The sequence below is a fragment of the Centroberyx affinis genome, unplaced genomic scaffold (genome assembly GCF_046629955.1).
Source record: "Centroberyx affinis isolate AG114_WGS23_722 - 3 ecotype Tasmania unplaced genomic scaffold, CSIRO-AGI_Caff_v1 ptg000035l_1, whole genome shotgun sequence".
In the NCBI taxonomy this organism is placed as follows: domain Eukaryota; kingdom Metazoa; phylum Chordata; class Actinopteri; order Beryciformes; family Berycidae; genus Centroberyx; species Centroberyx affinis.
In genome coordinates, this window is record NW_027278749.1 from 303334 (window position 1) to 323898 (window position 20565).

At 40.1% G+C, this 20565-nt stretch overlaps 2 protein-coding genes across 2 annotated transcripts; both read left to right on the plus strand.

Moving 5' to 3' along the window:
- The first annotated feature begins 1415 nt into the window (after window positions 1-1415).
- On the plus strand, window positions 1416-11000 carry LOC139641521 (complement C1r-A subcomponent-like). The gene is made up of 11 exons (XM_071515952.1): window positions 1416-1503; window positions 4504-4676; window positions 5040-5067; window positions 6083-6227; window positions 8901-9021; window positions 9164-9242; window positions 9411-9545; window positions 9694-9768; window positions 9933-10132; window positions 10232-10449; window positions 10634-11000. Exons 1-11 carry the CDS (start codon window positions 1416-1418, stop codon window positions 10998-11000), a joined length of 1629 nt encoding a protein of 542 aa, XP_071372053.1.
- Window positions 11001-14561: 3561 nt separating this feature from the next.
- c1r (complement component 1, r subcomponent) lies at window positions 14562-20548 on the plus strand. The gene is made up of 13 exons (XM_071516676.1): window positions 14562-14680; window positions 15052-15265; window positions 15536-15719; window positions 15867-16007; window positions 17150-17355; window positions 17486-17633; window positions 18416-18534; window positions 18664-18742; window positions 18911-19045; window positions 19196-19270; window positions 19449-19654; window positions 19740-19957; window positions 20147-20548. The coding sequence occupies exons 1-13, from the start codon at window positions 14655-14657 to the stop codon at window positions 20511-20513; spliced, it is 2118 nt and encodes a 705-aa protein (XP_071372777.1). The 5' UTR covers window positions 14562-14654; the 3' UTR covers window positions 20514-20548.
- The last annotated feature ends 17 nt before the right edge of the window (window positions 20549-20565 follow it).

Here is a 20565-nt window from a genome sequence, read left to right on the forward strand (position 1 = left end):
GACAACAAAAAACAAAACAGTCATCAAATATAACAAAGTAGATATTTTGTAGCCCCTTATTTAATGAGACAAGGGGACTAAAACACTTTCTTCTTTAATATTTGCAGGGACAAAAGAATTACAAACATTCATACACAAACAAATGGAGCATTGCATTAGTTCAGGCAGAACACAAGTCCCATGCCATCAGCTGATCGGCTATCAGCTGTCCCATCCATGCAGCACATCAGCTGATCAAAATCAGCTGATCAAAATCAGCTGACTTACAATCACCAATCAGATTCAAACAAGTCAATGAGATGCTCTTTATGATCTGACAGCTCACACTCTCCTATTATCTGTACACAGGACACTAGTGCGAACTACCTATGAATTATGTCTGGTTTCATATTATTGGATGATGTGCGTCTATATGGTTTTCATTTTATTGGATGATGTATGTCTACTATGCCGTGGGGTTTACAACTGTATAACCATTTGTTATGGCAGCTTCTGTGGCGCAGGGGGTTCAGTGCCTTGCTCAAGAGAAATCCAGTGGTAGTTGGTGAGGGAGGGTAGAGCATTACTTACTCATTTCCTCCATCAAGATCTTCCCAGCCAGTTCTGGGTTTCAGACTACAATCCTTTGAGCTGTTTGCCACGCTCACTTTAAAAAAATAATTTGTTTCATAACTCCTAACAATCAGATGGTGAAAAAGAGAGGAAATTTGCCCAAAGAGTACAAAAAAGTCTTAGGAGAGTTGTTCCCCATCTATGGTATGACCCCTGGATGCTCTCATTTAAAATAAAACATTCAACCCATGGCTCTGCTGCTGCTTCCTCATTTAAGGTTTTGACGGCATTTGCAGAACAAGAGTCAAAGCTCTACTACCACTTAATGGTGTCAGCGATGGATTGAAAAATAACACTCAGTTGAAGTAAGTAATTAACACTTTATTTGTATAGCACTTTTCAAAACAAGAGTTACAAAGTGCTTTATAACAGGAAATAAAACAAGAGGCAGGTTAAAAAACAAATAAATAAAATGAGGCAAAAAGACAACCAAACAACAGATAAATGAAAAAAGGACAAAAAAAAACCCAGCACAGGACATAAAGTGCAGACGAGTAGTGCGACAGTCCATAGGAACATGAAAGTAAAATAATAAAACCCAGTAAAATTAACATTAATAAAATGCCTGTTTAAATAAATGGGTTTTAAGAAGTGATTTAAAAAGGGAAACTGAATCTGCCAGTCTAACACATAGAGGGAAGCGATTCCATAGGGTTGGAGCTAAAACTGAAAAGGCACAGTCACCTCTTGTTTTAAGTTTGGTTCGCGGGACAAGTTAGTGCCCTTGGTCTGAGGACCTCGGTGGCCTTGCTGTGGCGCTGTCGCACTGGCAGCCAGTGTAAGGAGGCCAGTATGTGGGTGATATGGGACCTGCGACTGGTCCTGGTCAGGAGCCTTACGGCTGCATTTTGAACGAGCTGCAGCCTGGACACAACAGAGTCACTGAGGCACGTAAAGAGGGAGTAATGCAGTACCCTAACCCTAATCCTAACCAGTGCCTAACCTGGATAGCTCTGGCAAAAAGCCCTTCTGTTCTTTGCATCAGTTGTAGTCAGAGCTCTAGGTAAACATCTACACACAACCAACCTAACCCTCTAACATGCCCATCAGCCAATCATAACTAAGGATTTTGGGGTGGCACCTGGGGTGGCCAGTCAGATTTCACGGGTGGCCCTTGCCACCACAGTCCACCCCCTAGACACGCCCCTGCCAGCCTGTTGTTGACTGAAATTGCATGATTTGATGGGATGTACATACATACTGCACAACAATAATAACTCCTATCATTTCTCTTTCACTAATCAGCTGTGTTTTCTTAGCACAGGCTCATTTTTAGTTTGATCAGAATAGGCTGTCAGATAAAAATGAGAAAGGAGAAAGATGTTTTGGTGAACCCATAACTTGCTTGGTTCGGTAAGCTCTGCCAACAAGTACTGGCAAGAACACCACCACTATTGTTGAGTTTCCCCAGCAGCCTCTTGATGGACAGTTGGAAAGAAAGAAAGAAAGAAAGAAAGAAAGAAAGAAAGAAAGTAAGAAAGAAAGACAAACACCAACCACCTTTGCTCTCCAGTTGGTTGTGACAGATTGTTCTGAAAGGCCACAGTTCGGAAGTTTCTTCTTTAGTTGGACTTTGCTCTACTTTCCCTGTCACCAAAACTTTCTTAAAGACACTGTTTTCCCAATCAACTGCCTGTCTAGTGTCTCATTTTATTGTGAATATTGCCTCTCAATATCCCTTCCATGGCCATAATATGGACTGAATTGGCATTAAACTAGTAGTGATGCAGGTTATCAGGATGCTGCCTTATACCATACTGTTCTATCTCTTGACTTAATTATTCATTTTAACTGAGAATAGCTAAAGTGATCAATTTTGATTCTTGTGTTATCTCGTGCTTTATAAATATTGCACTTGTAAAAGATAAAGGTTAAAATAACATCTTGCATCATCAAAAATACATGTGATGCTCAGAATAAATATTTGTACACTGGAATTTGTTCCTTTTGTAAATAAAAACTCAAACAGAGTTTACAGGATGAGCTAGAGCATTCAATTTACCCCAGTCTGTTTGAAAATTTAAGGAAGTTCAAGACTCAAGAGTGGGAAGCCCAGTAGAGAGCACCTTGTAAGTAGTTCTTGCCCAAGAAAATGTAATTAGCAAATTAAGTTAATCACAGTGATAATAAATTGTGTATATGTGATATATGGAGAGAGATTTTTACAAATTGATCAAACTCTTTCTCCCTTCTATACATTCCCCACACATTCACATGGTTTCTCAGCATTACATCTTCCACCAGTCCCATACTTATACCTGTTTATCAGCCAAAACAAACCGCAGACTTTTAGACTCTCCACTGCTCTACATAGTAAAATTCGCAGTCTGTATGACATTAGCAATCTTCTAAATGCTGTAACTACTTCTACAACAGATCAGTATCAGCGGATAGACCTCCACTGCCATGAACTGGGCCAATCAAATCATCTGGTGAGTTGACAAAGATTGCCTTCATTGTTGCAGTATAGGTGTTTTTTACAACAGTTGTCAGAACCATGACTGTCGGAACGAAAGTCTGATAAAAGGCATAATTTTCCCAAAATTGCTTTAGGGTATGTTCGCCTGCATGGGAATAACATTTTTTTTGAAAACTGCTTTTAACCCATTTAAGATTCTGATTTTAACTATTACTGTAATAATACTTTAATAAGATTATTCTTAATCCAAACATAAACAAAAGGGAAGCCTTACCACAAAGCCAATTATGGCTTGGAGACTTTGAACCCAGGACGTTGGTTTACATGGTACGCGCCTTAAGCCTTGAATTTTAAATCGATTTGGAGGAAAAAACTTTTATGAAAATTTGAAGAAATTGCAATGGGTAAATTTATGAAGGAAGCTTTATTTTGAAATTTTGAAACCTTTGCATGGCCATGTAAATAACTCCCTTGGGAGGACACGTCTGCTGACAATAAATAGAACCATAAAACAATGCTAAAAGCTTATTTTCCATCGGCCAGCCATATCATTTGAGAATCTATGGGCATCAAAATAAAGAGAAAATCAGTGGGTAAGTTATTAAAATGGGCTGGATTTTGCCCTTTACCGTCCCCATAAAATATGATATCAGCTCTTTAGGACATCTATTATTATGAAAAAACAATTGCCTTCCTCTGGTGTGTCCATTTGGCAAAATGAAAGCACAGAAGTGCTTTTCAGACTATAATTGTATCCCTAACTTGAACAGTTTTTATAACAATCTTTTCAAATTTGGTATGGACACTGATGAGAGGAAGAACTCTTGATTTTGATGTGTTTATGATTACTATAACTATTATTAATTAACTGATTAAATTCATGTCCATGCTATTTAGACCCATATCTCATCAATGGTGCACACTCGTTCAGAATTATTCATGCAATTATGGAGATTTGTATGAAGTTTGCACTTTCTGTGATTATTATGAATAAAATAGTTAATTAGTTACATTTATTATTATTGAGTGTTAAAAAAATAGTTAAGGTACATACCCTTTATTATTGGGGAGACAATCCCTAGAGGATTATATCAATTAATTTTGGAGTGTTTAGGAGTAATAATAATATAAGTAACTGGTTAACTTTATTAATTTGTGATATAAAAATAGTTACGGCATTCAAGCTTTATTATTATTATGAAGATTAGCCCAGAAGGAAAAATTGTATTATTTGGCAAAATAAAAATAGTTGGGACATACAACCAATATAATTGGGAAGATTAACCCTGGAGTCTTATTGAGTGATTATTGAATGGCTTTTTATTACTTTTGACTTAATGGGGCCTTCGAGGATTGGGGAATTTCGGGGATATACCCTTGCTGTCGCCCCCCGACAGCGTCCTTGTTTTGGATGAGTGGCCCACACCATTATCACCCTACTTTTGGCTCTTTCAGGTTTCTGTATGTGTCAGTGTGTGAGATTTGGCGGCCGCCCCGGTCTGAGCCTCTTACGCATTACCCTCCTTACCCTCCCAAACTGCTGAAACAGTGGGACCTCAGTGTACCTGAGGGCTACCAGATCCAGCTCACCCTCACACACCTGGACATCAGGGCCTCCACAGGCTGCTATCACGATGCTCTTACGGTCAGAGCCACATGGCATAATTACATAATATCACAAACAGTACATTATACCGTACTTTATGTACCACAGGTGTGCTACATCCTGTCCTTGTCCAAAATATGTAATCTATTCTCTGTTCTGCTTAATTGACCTCAGACAGAATTTAGTTTGTTATAGCAAATTTACTTAATCATTATGTTACTATTTACTCTTTAAGCCACAAAGATACACTAGGGGGCTCCTCACTTCTCCAGCGAATGGCTATACATTTATTAGCCGCAATTAGGGCAAATCTGATAAAGAGCTGTTGACACGGTTAATCACAAGCTTACCCTCTGTATAGAATTTTCTTTGTTGTGTTAGGTAACTCCTCTCCTTCTACAGCTCATCTCAAATATGGTGTTCCACAAGGGTCTATCCTAGGCCCTGTATTATTTTCCATTCTTGTTTCCACATATGAGTGGTGACATGGCCCATAATATTTGTTTTCAATGTTAAGCAGATGACACACAGATATACATTATGTACCCATAAAACTAGGAGATTCCAGCACCCTCAATAGCTTCAAGGACTGCCTTTCAAGGATTGCTGGATGTCCCAACATTTCCTCCAATGTAACAAAAATAAATCTGAGATTCTTCTATTTGGCCCCAAAAAATCCATCAACCAGATTTAAGACAATATTGGAGACCCGACAATGTATAGCGTATAGCCAAGAATTTGGTGTGGTATTTGATTCAGACTTTTGTTTTATGATCAGAGGGTTGTTCAGTCTTGCTTCCTCCAGTTTTTTTCGGACCTTTTCCATGCTTTTATCTCATGTTTAGACTACTATAATTCCCTCTATTCCTGATTGAGTCAGAGTTCCCTCTCATGGTTGCAGCTGGCACAAAATGCAGTGGCAAGACTTTTAACCAAATTGAGAAGAGAAGACCATATCATCCCTATGCTAGCAGCTCTACACAGGATGCCTGTTTTAGATTTGATTTTAATATTTTACTGATAACATTTAAGGAACAGCGGGGTCTGGCCCCCAGCTACAAATGGGAACCTTGAGTCGGGGCACAGCCTGAGGTCCTCTGGTAGAGCCCAACTGGTTCTTCCATGGACTATGTTTGTAACGGTGACCAAGCCTTTGCTGTCAGAGCTTCCAGGCTTTGTAATGCACTGCCGGAGGAGGTCAGACTAGCCAGATCAGAGTCACCTTTTAAATCACTTGTCTTATTTTCACATCATTTGTCCTTTTGTTATTTTTATTGTATTTATTCATTTATCCTATTTGTTTTGTAGAGCCAATTGTAACAGTTGTTTGGAAAAGCTCTAAATATATAAAACATTTGTATTATTATTATTATGAATACATGGGGAACTGCATTAATATGCCAGACTATAAATAAATTGTATATTATTCCCCTTCCTCATCCAAGTGACCATCCCAGAGAGAAAGACCATGAAGCTGTGTGGGAGAAAGAGTCCAGGCCTGATCGCCACTAACTCCAACACTGTCAGGCTGGACTACCACATAGGCCAGGCCGGGCTGAGTCACGGCTGGAGCCTGGGCTACAGCACACACAGTGAGGAGGGAGGGATGACAGCAGGATAAGCAAAACAACATTGCTATTATTATACTATACTATAATTGGAATATAGAAATGGAATAGAAATGGAATTGCTGTTGTAGTTTTGGTGGTGTTTTCAAGGGTGAAGTGTCCATTTCCCAGTGGTGTTGCAAACGGCACGGTCACTCCTGTCTTTACTGAATATTTCTACAGAGACTACATTGACATGCGCTGTGACCAAGGATACATGCTGATGATGGTTAGATGAAGCTTCTCTCTCTCTCTGTGTACACATTCTTCTGAACACAACTCAAGAACAATGAGTTGTCAATGATAGAAACTTCATACTTAAAGGTCCCATATTGTGTACGAAGTCCCAAACGGGATTTCCCTTGCCTCTTTGATTATAAAGGAGTTGGATGTGCTATCTAAACATTGTCAAAGTATCAAAATGCACAGTGGCCAACTAAATCCACACAATCCATATTAGAAAACCGAGCCTCTAAACAAACCGTTTGAACTTTCGTAACTTTGTGGCGCCACAAAGGTTCGCTCAATATTATTTTTGTAAGGGTTAAATAATATGCTAACAAAGTGTTTTTTCAAAGCAGTTGAACAACTGCCATTGGTTATTTACCGGAGAGTTTTCCCTACCTGTAGCTGCCGGCAATGTGGTGCCGATCAGAACAGAGGGTCGTTAATATTAATGAGCCTTAAAGACACAGCAACAAAAACAGCCTGTTCTTGGTAAGGCTCAGAGAGATGCTGGAAAATAAATGTGTAAAAATGGATTGAGAGTATTTTTTGTACATGACACCACACAAACAGCTTTTAATGGACCTCAAGACATAAAATAAAACACTGGAAAGTGTAGAATATGGGACCTTTAAACCAGAGGTTCCCCCGATAGAGTAGATGATCTGGTTAGCTTTTGGAGTACCTTGCTGCATAAATTTGCATATTCATGAAGAAAACCTGATTTTCTTGAAACTATTATAACTCCTTAATGCCTTAAGATAGAGTTCATATTATAATAAATATAAATAAGACAAGTAACAAGTATTTTGACAGAAATAATTGCTAAGCGATGCATTAACTAGCTTAATTAATAGCATAACTGATTATATTTAATATATCATGGTGATTATGGTGGGACATTAGGCAGCTCAAGTGCCTCTTGTTTTCTTCAACTAACTCTCTCTTACCACCAAGAAATGGTTCTTTGTTGTGTGAAACAAGACACATTATCACATTTTATCACATTATCGTGTTCTATCAATTCCTCCCACTCTCTGTCAGAATGGTAGAGAGATCACCAGTTACTCCTGACCGCTGGGTTATGACTGTAGCTAATAACCTGGTACATTATGGCAAAACTGTGGAAAATGACACAGTACGGATAAGTGGGCTATTGCAGGTGTTATTTACATGCCCAGTGCTTACAAGTGCTCTAGTTACTATGAAAGAATTAAAAATGAGGAAAACTGCTTAAGTGGTTCAGACAAATATAAAACAATAAAAGTTTTGTTGGCAACTTTTTTTCATCAAAGAATAAACTACTGCTAGTGTTTGCTGCTAGCAATATTTCCTCTGTCTCCAAGCTCAACAAGCTCTAGTTAAGCAAACGTAGCTCCACTAGCTGTCGGCACCAGCAGGAACAGTCAATGATGGTGAGTCTGTTTTTCAGAAGCACTGGCAATTGCTGTAGAAACATATACACTATATGCATTACCTTTAATTAGTTATTGCACTGTTGTCTGTAAATGGTGTAGCTACTCATGCTTGCTAGTGTCAACACAGCCTAAATGCTTGCTCAGCATGCAGTTCATGTCTGCCCTGACTATAACATTAATTCTAACGTTTATTCTATTTTTTTTTATAAATTTTACATTTCTATAACCCCTTGGAACATTAAGTTAAGTGTTGGGGAAAACAACTCGGAGGCTTTAAGTTCTTTTGAATTTAATAAGGATTGTATCGGTTCAAAATCATGAACATTGAAGGGTGTCATTTTTAAATCACTTTAAATTTATTGTGAAAAGTTATTTTAGTGAGCTGGCTGCAACCACTGCTATAATAGAATGACTAGTTATCTGCTGTCACAACCCAATAATTATGGATTATAGAATAAAATGAATACTACGATCTACCAAGACCTAATTTTATTTAATGAATTACGCAAAATACGCAGAAGGTGGCGGTGTTCTAGTGGGAACTGTGTGCCTGATGCAGAGGAGATGGGAAGATTGATGAGTGTTTCTTTTCCAGCAGAGGGGAACGCCCACCTCACTCATTGGTTATTGGCAGCAGATTAACGCCCTGCCGCGGCTGCAGCCAGAGCCTTCTGCCAGATGGGCAAGAAAAAAACTTGAATAAATATTGTCTGACTTTTACAGCCACCTCTGAACCTTGTTGCTGTTTTGTAAATTCCATCTTGACAGGTTAGTCTTTTTCATTACGCAGCATACTTTTGCATATTTGATAATCAAAGTAGAGGATAATATCATTTTTTGTTATAATAACCACCATTTGTCTATGTTGTCACACTTTTTTTTTAGATCGATCTGTGGATTTGGTGTGGAGGAGGACTTTGATATTGCAAGAACACTCATATACAAACAACTCCCTGTGGTGGATCAGGGAAAATGGAATTTGCGTTGAACATTTGTTTGTCGATGGTGTTTTCAAGGGTGAAGTGTCCATTTCCCAGTGGTGTGGCTAACGGCAATGTCACTCCTGTCTTGACTGAATATTTCTACAGAGACTACATTGATGTGCACTGTGACCCAGGATACAAGCTGATGATGGTTAGATGACACTGTTTATTTCTTCCTCTGTCTAATTATTAACACCTTGTTTTCTTTTTTCTTTTTTTTTTTCCATAACTTGAATTGAAAAAACATTAGTCTGATATATCACGTTCTGTCAATTCCTCCCACTCTCTGTCAGGATGGTAGAGAGATCACCAGTTACTCCGCCATGTGTCAAAGCAACAGACAGTGGCACCTCTCTCTCCCAGAATGCAAGAGTAAGTCTGATTGAAGCACAGACATCAAATAATTAAGTGCAAATTCATTGAAAGATTTCTTGTGATTCAACTGCATAAATTAGGATTCCCAGATTTTACAACAAGCCAATACATTTCCTGTATCTCAGTGGCAAAATATTGTTATGTCCTTGTCTTATTCTTCTACAGTAATTGATTGTGGAGAGCCTGAACCACTGCTGAATGGAGGCGTAACCTTCATATCTGGATCTGAGAATCAGTACCGTTCTGTTATTCAGTACCACTGTAATGAACCATTTTACTCTCTCCTTGGGGGAGTAAATGGTGAGATATTTATATTGTAAAAGATATTTATATTGTATTATAAAAAATAGTACTGTCAACTATAATAAATAATATAAAAATAAATTCAACTGAAAATCAATGTCAAACTATATTTATCTTTTCTCTCTCTTCCCCTCTGGTCTCTCAGTCAGCTACACCTGTGCAGCAGACAGAAAGTGGAGAGACAACCATGATGTTCCTGTCACTCCAACATGTATACCAGGTATCGTTCTTCAGCACCAAAATAAAACCATGCAATACCTAATTTAGTTATTGTTTTATTTAAAACATATAGTCATCACCTATAAAATAATAGGTGATGTGTGCCCATCTTCTTGTGTGAACTCCACATATTCTCACACCTGTATGTGTCTCTGCTCCATCCAGTTTGTGGAAAGCCCACAAAACTCATCTCTGGCTATCAGAGGATCATTGGGGGCAGTGCAGCTCCAGAAAATACAATCCCCTGGCAAGTATTTTTGAGTGTAGATGGTAGTAGAGCAGGAGGCATGGTGATTGGAGACCGCTGGGTTATGACTGCAGCTAGTAACCTGGTACATTATGGCAAAACTGTGGAAAATGACACAGTAAGGGTAAGTGGGCTATTGCAGGTGTTATTTACATGCCCAGTGCTTCCAAGTTTTTTGAATGGACAAGTCATTTCCTCTTATCTTGTTGGTTTACAGGTTTACATGGGAAGTAATGAAGTCAATGAATTGCTGAAGGCCTCACCTGCAGATGTTGCTTCAGTCCATGTTCACCCCAAATATAACAATTCCAATCAACTAGACTACAACAATGACATTGCCTTGATCAAACTGCAGCATCCAATCAGATTCCACGCCTCCATCATGCCAATATGTTTGCCAGCAGAGGGCGTCACATACAGCACTGGTGTGATGGGGTAAAGAGAATCACACCTTTTGGTGGACTCACTCTTAACTTTACACAAGTCTTCTGTTTCTTTTGTTGTGCTGACTTGTTAGCCTTGTAGAACTTCTACATAGAAATGAGGCATGGATTTTTTCTTTTTTTTCTTTTCACCATTACTTCTCTGATACATCTCTCATTCAATTTCTCCTTTCCAGACTGGTGTCGGGCTTTGGCCTTACAATAGAGGGCAAGAGAGAAGTTCTTTCAAATAACCTGAAGCACATACGCCTCCCTGTGGTGGACCAGGCGATATGCAGTACTTCTATCAATGAGGTGAAGAAGACAGAGAACCATGTACCAAGTCTGTCAGACAACATGTTCTGTGCTGGAGTCCCTGAAGCTGGGAAGGACTCCTGCCAAGGAGACAGTGGAAGTGCCTTCGCCCTGAGGGACGATGGGCGATTCTGGGCTGCAGGGATTGTCAGCTGGGGAGTCGACTGCGGACAGCCGGGCAGATATGGAGTCTACACCAGAGTGGCCAACTACCTGGACTGGATCAACAAGACCATGCAAGAGAACTGAACTATATTGAGTTAAGGCTTGACATTTGTCCACCATCTGTCCTTGGAGTAACGTTGCTGAATTAAAAAAATATGCAGTGTTTCATTTATTTACTGATCTGTTTGCTTGTTCATTTGTTTATATGTAGCCTACTTTACTTACAAAAATGCAATCGGAGGCCAAAATAAGATAAAACTATTGATCCCCATGAGGAAATTAGGTCATTGCAGCTGCAAAAATAACACAGGATAAAGCATGGAAAAAGAAAAATAGAATTTATCCTAGAATATAAAATAAGCAATAACAAGAGTAAAAATACTAAAAACAATAAAGCAATAAACAATAATCAGTAAAACAGAATACAAACAATTGCAGGGGGGCAATTATAGTGCATAAATAAATGTGGAAATATGGGGAAAGTATGGGTTACTTGCATATATGTATTAACTTAGCTGTACACACATTATATATAAATATCAAATCAAATTTTATTGGCCGCATACATAATCATACACAGTACAACGTGTAGTGAAATGCTTAGGTGTCTTGTCTCCGGTATCCTGCAATAGTACTGGTATAAAGAATGATATATTAAACAATATTAAAAGGTAAAAAGGTATAGTGCAATAACACAAGGTACAACAATATATTAAACCAATAGTAAAAGGTAAAAACATGTATAAAATGTAGGCAAGAACTAGGATAAGTGGCAACTTGAATTGCATTCTAGAGGTAGTTGTGACAGCAGTGATAATGATAATCACTGTTGAGTGTAAAATAGGATTTAAGTAAGATTAATGACATTATTGTACCAGTTGAGTATTGAAGATGTAATGTGGACAAGAATGCAAATGTCCACGAAATGTGAATAAATAACACAATAAATAAATAATGATGTTGCTATAAATAAGGATTCCGATAAAAAGTGATATGTATAATAAACAATGTTATAGTAATATATATCAAATCTTTGAAATAGTGCAATGTTATCAAAATAACATTAACCTATGTTAATAACCCTATATAACAATGGCAGGGACATGTGAAAACTGAAGAAGCAATATACATGATGTACAAAACTCACATTCACATTAACAGGTCTAAAGATGATCATATGTACAGAAAGTGTAGTGGCATGTACTAGTGTTGTAAAAAACTGTATACTTTAGCAAATATATTCACTTTACAGCAGGGGTGGTATGTTCAGCCAAAGGTAGCCTAGGTGACTGCCTTATAGGCCCCACTAAAGGGAAAAAGAGAACTACTAGAAAATAGCATGTTATTCATTAATGTAAAAGAAAAGTACTTAATTTCCCCTAAATTCCCTCTTTTTGTTACAATAAATTGTTTCTAATGCTCAGTCATGGCCATCCCCATCCTCAGTCAGAGCTATATAACACTTACCTATATTAATTACTTTAATTACTATTATATTATTATACTTTAATATTTGCCTTGCCACTGCATCTGCAGTTGCTATGAGAGAATTTAAAAAATGAAGGATAGCTGCCCAAGTGATGCAGAAAAACAAAAAAGAGAATAACATGGAAGTTTTGTTGGCAACCTTGTTTCATCAAAGAATCAACTGCTGCTAGTATTTGCTACTAACAATATTCCTTCTGCCTCCAAGCTCAACATGCTCTAGTTACCAGCAGTAACAATGATGGTGCTGCCATGGCCACTGATGCTCAGAGGCAAGTAAATGGTGATAATGATGAAAATGAGGAAGAGGATGACCAACATCAAAACAGGATGAGTGACATCATGTGTATATCATTATTTTCCCAGTCAGACATCAGCTCCAGTGTTGCCAGTGGAAAACCCTTGCCATGGAACACTTTCAATGCATACTTTGCTCAGCTCTAACTTGAAGGTAATGTATAGAAAGGATGAATTGAAAAGGGTGAAGGTTGGGATTCAGGGGGCCTAACTCTTACCTTTGCCTTGGGCCCCCAAAATCACTTAGTCCGCCCTGCATTAGCGATGCTGATAGCATGTACAGTGTGCCCATTTGAATATACATTAGCTGTCCCCATTACAAACTCTCCAGGACGGAGGATATAGAAAAATGCAAATGTATATGTATAGAAAAAATGGCAGCATGAAAAAAACGCATGTGCATTATTGTAACAAAAAAACTCACTCGTTCTAATGATTGGAGAACCTTCCGATCAAACTAACAATTTAACGCTCATAAATGAACATTTTGTGAGTTTGCCTTTCTTTCTAAACTACAAACTAGATGGCACTCAGTAGAGCACACCTCAGCCAATGCTATGCAATTCTCAAGATATGTCTGTTCCATGTCGGATTTTCACCAAAAGTTAATTTCTTTCATGCCCCATTACTAACTTCACAGATGCACACATTTTCATGACCTGAAATGAGACATGAGATATTGTTGATATTGGCTTGTAGACATGGCCAGGTGGCCACCCATCCACTGGCCAGACATGTATATGAAAAGCCTAGTAACGTTATACAAAATACAGCCTCCGAGCATACAAATCTCTCGATGCTGTAAATTCACATTTCACACATGTAGGCATGTGCAACAAATTAGACATTAGATCTCTGGTGAGTTTTGTGTGTTAAGAGCCCAGCCAGCGTCAAAGTGTGAATACTGAAAAAGGCGACATTCTGACAACAAATTGTACATGTATGGCCGGGTAAGTGTCAACCAGGGACTATGGAGCTAGCGAACTGAGTTAGCTGGATTTCTACTCCAATAGCAACCAGCTGCAGACCCGGAGAAACCCCTGACTAGGCGATGTTAGGGATAGGGATTATGGAAGTCTTTGCTAGTATGAACTAGCCTGCTAATGTTGCTAGAGCTGTCAGATAGCTACCGCTAACGTTAATTGGTAAAGGCTGTTGCGTCCGTGTTTTCCCGAGAAGACTCTGGAGCGCATTTAGATCGACCTCCGACTTCCAATGGAATGCACCATGGTCGGAAGTCGGTAGTTCCGAGTTGGACCTCCGATCTAAATGCGCTCCAGAGTCTTCTCGGGAAAACACAGACGCAACAGCCTTTACCATCAACGTTAACGGTTGCCAGTCCGCGGCTGCAGCTGGACCCTACTGTAAATATGGTTTGATTTCGGGGGTTGTTTTTATTCTTTCCAGTCTACAACTGCGACAACTGCGACTAGCAACTGCGAGGCATGATGTTAAAATATATGGCAATGCACTTACTAAACTAAAATGCTATCGCTTCTGGGAAATCAGATTAACTAAGATGAAAGCACGCACGCACGCACGCACGCACCTCTTCATTATGAGTTCTCTCATTACCTTTTCCATTGATAACAGTAGATATGAGAAGTGTAGGTCTGATCATGAAGCCAGTTATTTAACATTTCAGTTAGATAATGATATGAAAACATGCTCAAATCAGTTTAGCATTTTGTTTTGTTCTTATTGTCTCATTCACAACTTCTCCCCAATTCTCTACTTTTCTGCCTTATTCCCAATATCGACCCTGTTCTTCTGCAACTCAAACTCAAGCTTTCATTTGTTTTTGCCAAGTCAAACAAAGCATATTCCTGGCTTTGACACTCTCCATTGCTAAATACTGGAAACCACGGACTGCATGACATTCATGTTCCACTGAATGTGAGACGTTTGCTCGGTCCACAGCAGATCAGTTCACTCAAAGACAAACCTCTTCCAGACATGGGCTGGACCTATTTTGCCATCTGGTAAGTTTGTTCAAAATGCTCAGCCATTTTGTGTTGTACTGAACTCGTTTTTGTAGTGAATTTCTATCTGAATTCCAAAATTGAGGGTATATATGGTATATACAGCTGCTTCCTATACAGCATCATTACTACGGGAGTGTTATGTACTGTCTACAGCCAATGTTTCAGATGAGTGTTTTTTAAGGCTGACTGAGTGATTAATGTCTCAATAATGCACCACATTGTAAGCCATGGCAATATTATGTGGTTGCAACAGTTATGTGATTGCATCACTGTGTTTGTTCATTTTCTGTTTGAACACTGGACCAGCAGCTCAGTTGACTGCAAAATGATAAACAGATCGAACTCTCTCTGTCGATGCACGGTTTCAGGTTTCTGTTTGCGACGGTGTGTGAGGGTTGGCGGCTGCCCCGCTCTGATCCTCTTATGTATGGGGAGGTCCAGTCCCCCCAGTTCCCCCAGCCTTACCCTCCCAACCTGCTGAAACAGTGGGACCTCAGTGTGCCTGAGGGCTACCAGATCAAGCTGACCTTCACACACCTGGACATCGAGGCTTCTGCAGGATGCTATTACGATGCTCTTACGGTCAGAGCCATATGGATTGCAAAGCAGAATTACATAATATCCCAAACAATTGATTCTACCTAATGTACACTTAATTTGTATTGCATCCTGTCCATATCCATATTCTCTGTTCTGCTTAATTGATCTCAGACAGAATTGGGTTTGTTACGGCAAATTTGCCCATTATCTAGCTTCTATCCATATGCTATCTTTTTTGTGGATAATAACTATTGCAAACTTTCTGTTGCTCTGCAGTATAATAAGTCCTCTCTTCTTGCTTACATTTTTCAGGTTCTCTCTGATAAAAAGGTCTTGTGGAAGTTTTGTGGCCAGGAGAATTCTGCTGATGGGAATCACCCAGGCATCCAGCCCATCTTCTCTCCAGGCAACAGACTCACCCTCATATTCCAAACAGATGACAACAACCCAGAAATTCACCAGAATGTTGGCTTCTCTGCTCACTACCAGGCAATAGGTATTCAAAGTTTATTTTGTTTCAATAGCAGGATACTAGCATTTAATAGCAGATAGCAGTTTTCCTCCTTCTGTCAGCTATTCTGTCACTTTCCTCTTCTCTTCATGGCATTATCTTCCCCCACCTTTGCGTCTTTCTCATTATCAGACATGGATGAGTGTTCAGGGCCAGACCCTGAAGATGGCTCAGGCCCAATCTGCTCTCAGATCTGCCTCAACACTCTTGGCTCATACCTCTGCTCCTGTCACAACGGCTACGAGCTCCGCCCAGACCAGCGCACCTGCGTGTGTGAGTACAGTGTAGATGTGTGTTTCCTATGTATATACTGTATGTGTGTAGTCCTGTGTAGCTTACTGGTAGAGCATGGCATTAATACTGCAAGGGCTAGGGGCTCAACTTCCACTGGCACCGTCATGTTCCACTGCCACCGCAAAAATGTCTGCACCCATGATAACATGAGAAACTTCTGATAAAGGTGACCACCAAATGGCAATGGTGTGTGTGTGAGAGAGAGAGAGAGATTCTCAGGGTAGGAGAGTGCTTACTTGGTTTAAAGGAGTAGTTCTCCCCAAAATGAAAATTCAGAGTGAAAATTCAGTCATTAACCACTCACCCCATGTCAATCGAAACTCGACTGAAGTTTGTAGGACCACCAAACACACAGCGAGTTAGCCCCAGTAGTTCCATCTCAGCCTTCTCCCAAATTATTTGAAGTCAATCTCGGAACCCATCTTCTATCCGTCTGACGACGATTAGACTCTGGGGGCGACGGCCAATATTTCGGGGTTTCCGGTGTAGCCAGCGGACATCCGGGCCAAGACTTCCTCTTCCGTCCGCTGGTCATTGTTTACGGTCCAATTAGCAACTTGAGACGCGAGAATGGAGTTGGAGTTGAGAGACGACATCTCATATGCAGATATCTGTTTATAGAGATTAGCCGAAATGTCGTCTGGACCTAAAAAACTTGTGAAACAATCCGGTCGTAGACGTCGTCTCTCAACTCCAACTCCATTCTCGCGTCTCAAGTTGCTAATCGGACTGTCCGCTGGCTACACCGGAAACCCCAAAATATTGTCTGTCTCCCCCTCTAATCGTCGTCAGACGGATAGACGATGGGTTCCGAGATTAATTTGAAGTTAACAGGTTCATCTTTTGACAGCTCCTAAAAAGCATACAATGTCCATCAAATTTCCCCAAAAAGCTTGTGTAGCATAATCCAAGTGTTTTGTAGCCAGACGGCTGCGCTTTGGGTCCAGTGCTGTAGGGTTAACTCGCTGTGAGTTTGATGGTCCTACAAACTACAATAGAATTTCAACTGACATGGAGTAGATAAGGGTTGAATTTACATTATGGGGTTGAACGATTCCTTCAATATCATCCATTACTATTTGAAATACTCTGACTTATTCCTCCTCTTGCCCCCTGCCCAGTATCCTGCGGTAGTGGTATATTTGACGAGCCTGAGGGACAGCTGTCCAGTCCAGGATACCCTGGCCCTTCAGCTCACGGTCTGTCCTGCCAGTACATCATCTCTGTAGAACCCGGCTTCACTGTCACTCTCAACTTCACTGACAACTTCCAAATTGAGAGCATAGACACTCAGCAAGGCCACAGCTGTCTATATCACTGGTTACAGGTAATGCCTAGGGTTTCGTATGCAATATATTTATTCAAATAACAGGAAATAAATGGAGAATTAAATTGATATGCCACACTATAAATAAATCTAGTAGTATCTAATGGTCTAGTACTCCCCTTCCACACAGGTGACCATCCCAGAGAGAGACCCCATGAAGCTGTGTGGGGGAAAGAGTCCAGGACTGATCGCTACTAACTCCAACACTGTCAGGCTGGACTACCACACTGATGGGACAGGCCTAAGTCACGGCTGGAGCCTGGGCTACAGCACACACAGTGAGGGGAGGGAGAGAGAGTGCGGGGATGACGCTAAACATAAGCCAAAGAGCAATGAAACTACGACTGAAGCAATGTGGTCTTGAGTGCCATTGTCAAGACATTTTGGCACTAATTGGCTTACCTTTGGCCAACTGTTTTGCTTGGTCGAAACTAACAGTTGTGTAACTGTCAGAGGTGTGACCAAGTCAACTCTGCTTGAGTCCAAAGTCAGTCTCAAGTCTTGAGGCACAAGTCTCAAGTCAAGTCTCAAGTCTAAATGTAGATTTCCAAGTCAAGTCCAAGTCAAGTCCACGTCATTAATGTCAAGTCTCAAGTCTAAATGTAGAATAAGTCAAGTCAGAACAAATCATGAGTCCAGTATCAATGCAATATGGTTTAAATAGGATAAAAACCTGGTAAGAGCATCATGAGTTTGATTTCAATAATCAGTTTCAACTTCAATAAATTCAATCATTCCATGCAAATTCAGAAAACAATTTAAATTCAGACGTCTGCTGGAACAAATCTCATCACTTTCAATCTAAGTTATTTACACAAACACAAGATCTTTTGTCAAAACTTTAGAAACCTTTTCAAGTCATCAAAGTACAAGTCAGTCAAGTCCCAAGTCACCAGAACCCAAGTCAAGTCTCAAGTCTTCTCTTCATGCATCAAGTCTCAAGCACTCGACTCGAGTCTGACTTGAGTCCAAGTCATGTGACTCGAGTCCCCACCTCTGGTAAACGGGTTGCTTGATATGGAGTTGCTCTTTAACATTTGGTTGTCGTCGTTCTTTTCAGGGATGAAGTGTCCAATTCCTGGTGGTGTGGCTAAAGGCAGGGTCACTCCTGTCTTTACTGAATATTTCTACAGAGATTACATCTACGTGCGCTGTGACCTAGGATATAAGCTGATGATGGTTAAATGAAACTTTTCTCTTTTGTCCAATTCTTAACACCTTGTTTACTTTTTATATTTTTTCATAGTTTGAATTGAAAAAACATTAGTCTGATATATCACGTTCTGTCAATTCCTCCCACTCTGTCAGGATGGTAGAGAGATCACCAGTTACTCCGCCATGTGTCAAAGCAACGGACAGTGGCACCTCTCTCTCCCAGAATGCAAGAGTAAGTCTGATATAAGCACAGACATCAAATAATTCTGTGAAAAAATATTGAAAGACTTTTTGTGATTCAACAACATGAATTAGGATTCCCAGATTTTACAACAAGCCAATACATTTCCTGTGTCTCAGTGGCAAAATATTGTTATGTCCTTGTCTTATTCTTCTACAGTAATTGATTGTGGAGAGCCTGAACCACTGCTGAATGGAGGCGTAACCTTCATATCTGGATCTGAGAATCAGTACCGGTCTGTTATTCAGTACCACTGTAATGAACCATTTTACTCTCTCCTTGGGGGAGTAAATGGTGAGACATTTATATTGTTAAAAAAATAGCACTGTCAACTATAATAAATGTGATTACAAAAATATCAAAATTCTAGTTAAAACTAAGTTCAACTAAAAGTCAATGTCAAACTATATTTATCTTTTCTCTCTTTTCCCCTCTGGTCTTCAGTCAGCTACACCTGTGCAGCAGACAGAAAGTGGAGAGACAACCATGATGTTCCTGTCACTCCAACATGTATACCAGGTATTGTTCTTCATGACCAGAATAAACCCTGCTATACATAATTTAGTCTAGAGTTATTGTTTTATTTAAACGTGAAGCCTGTTTTTGCTTTGGCTATAAAATAGTAGACGTTGTGTGCAACTCCTCTTTTGTGAACTCCACATATTCTCACACCTGTATGTCTCTCTGCTCCATCCAGTTTGTGGAAAGCCCACAAAACTCATCACTGGTTATCAGAGGATCATTGGGGGCAGTACAGCTCCAGAAAATACAATCCCCTGGCAAGTATTGTTGAGTGTAGCTGGTGATAGAGGAGGCGGCATGGTGGTTGGAGACCGCTGGGTTATGACTGCAGCTCACAATCTGGTGCAAGGTGGCACAATTATGAAAAAGGAGGTCTTACGGGTAAGTGGGCTTTTTATTTACATGCCCTGTGCTTCCAAGTTTTTTTAATGGACAAGTCATTTCCTCTTATCTTGTTGGTTTACAGGTTTACATGGGAAGTAACAACGCCCTTACATTATCAAAGGCCTCACCTGCAAATGTTTCCTCAGTCCATGTTCACCCCGGATATAACAATCCCAATCACCTAGACTACAACAATGACATTGCCTTGATCAAACTGCAACATCCAATCACATTTCACGCCTCCATCATGCCAATATGTTTGCCAGCAGAGGGCGTCACATACAGCACTGGCGTGATGGGGTAAAGACAGAATCTGACCTTTTGTGGACTGTAGTATTTAAGTTTTCTGTTTCTTGTGTTGTGCTGATTTGTTAGTCTTGTAGAACTTATACATAGAAAGGAGACACGGATACATGCATTCTTTTTTTTTCTTTTTCCGGTTCACCATTACTTCTCTAATACATCTCTCATTCAATTTCTCCTTTCCAGACTGGTGTCGGGCTTTGGCATTACAAGGGAGAACAACACAGAGAAGATATCAAATATGCTGAAGCACATACGCCTCCCTGTGGTGGACCAGGGGACATGCAGTACTTCTATCAATGAGGTGAAGAAGACAGAGAACCATGTACCAAGTCTGTCAGACAACATGTTCTGTGCTGGAGTCCCTGAAGCTGGGAAAGACTCCTGCCAGGGAGACAGTGGAAGTGCCTTCGCCATGAGGGACGATGGGCGATTCTGGGCTGCAGGGATTGTCAGCTGGGGAGTCGACTGCGGAGTGCCGGGCAGATATGGAGTCTACACCAGAGTGGCCAACTATCTGGACTGGCTCAACAAGACCATGCAGGAGAACTGAGTTTAGCCACTGTAGCTCAGCATTCGATGATAATGACCAGGTGTACTGAAAT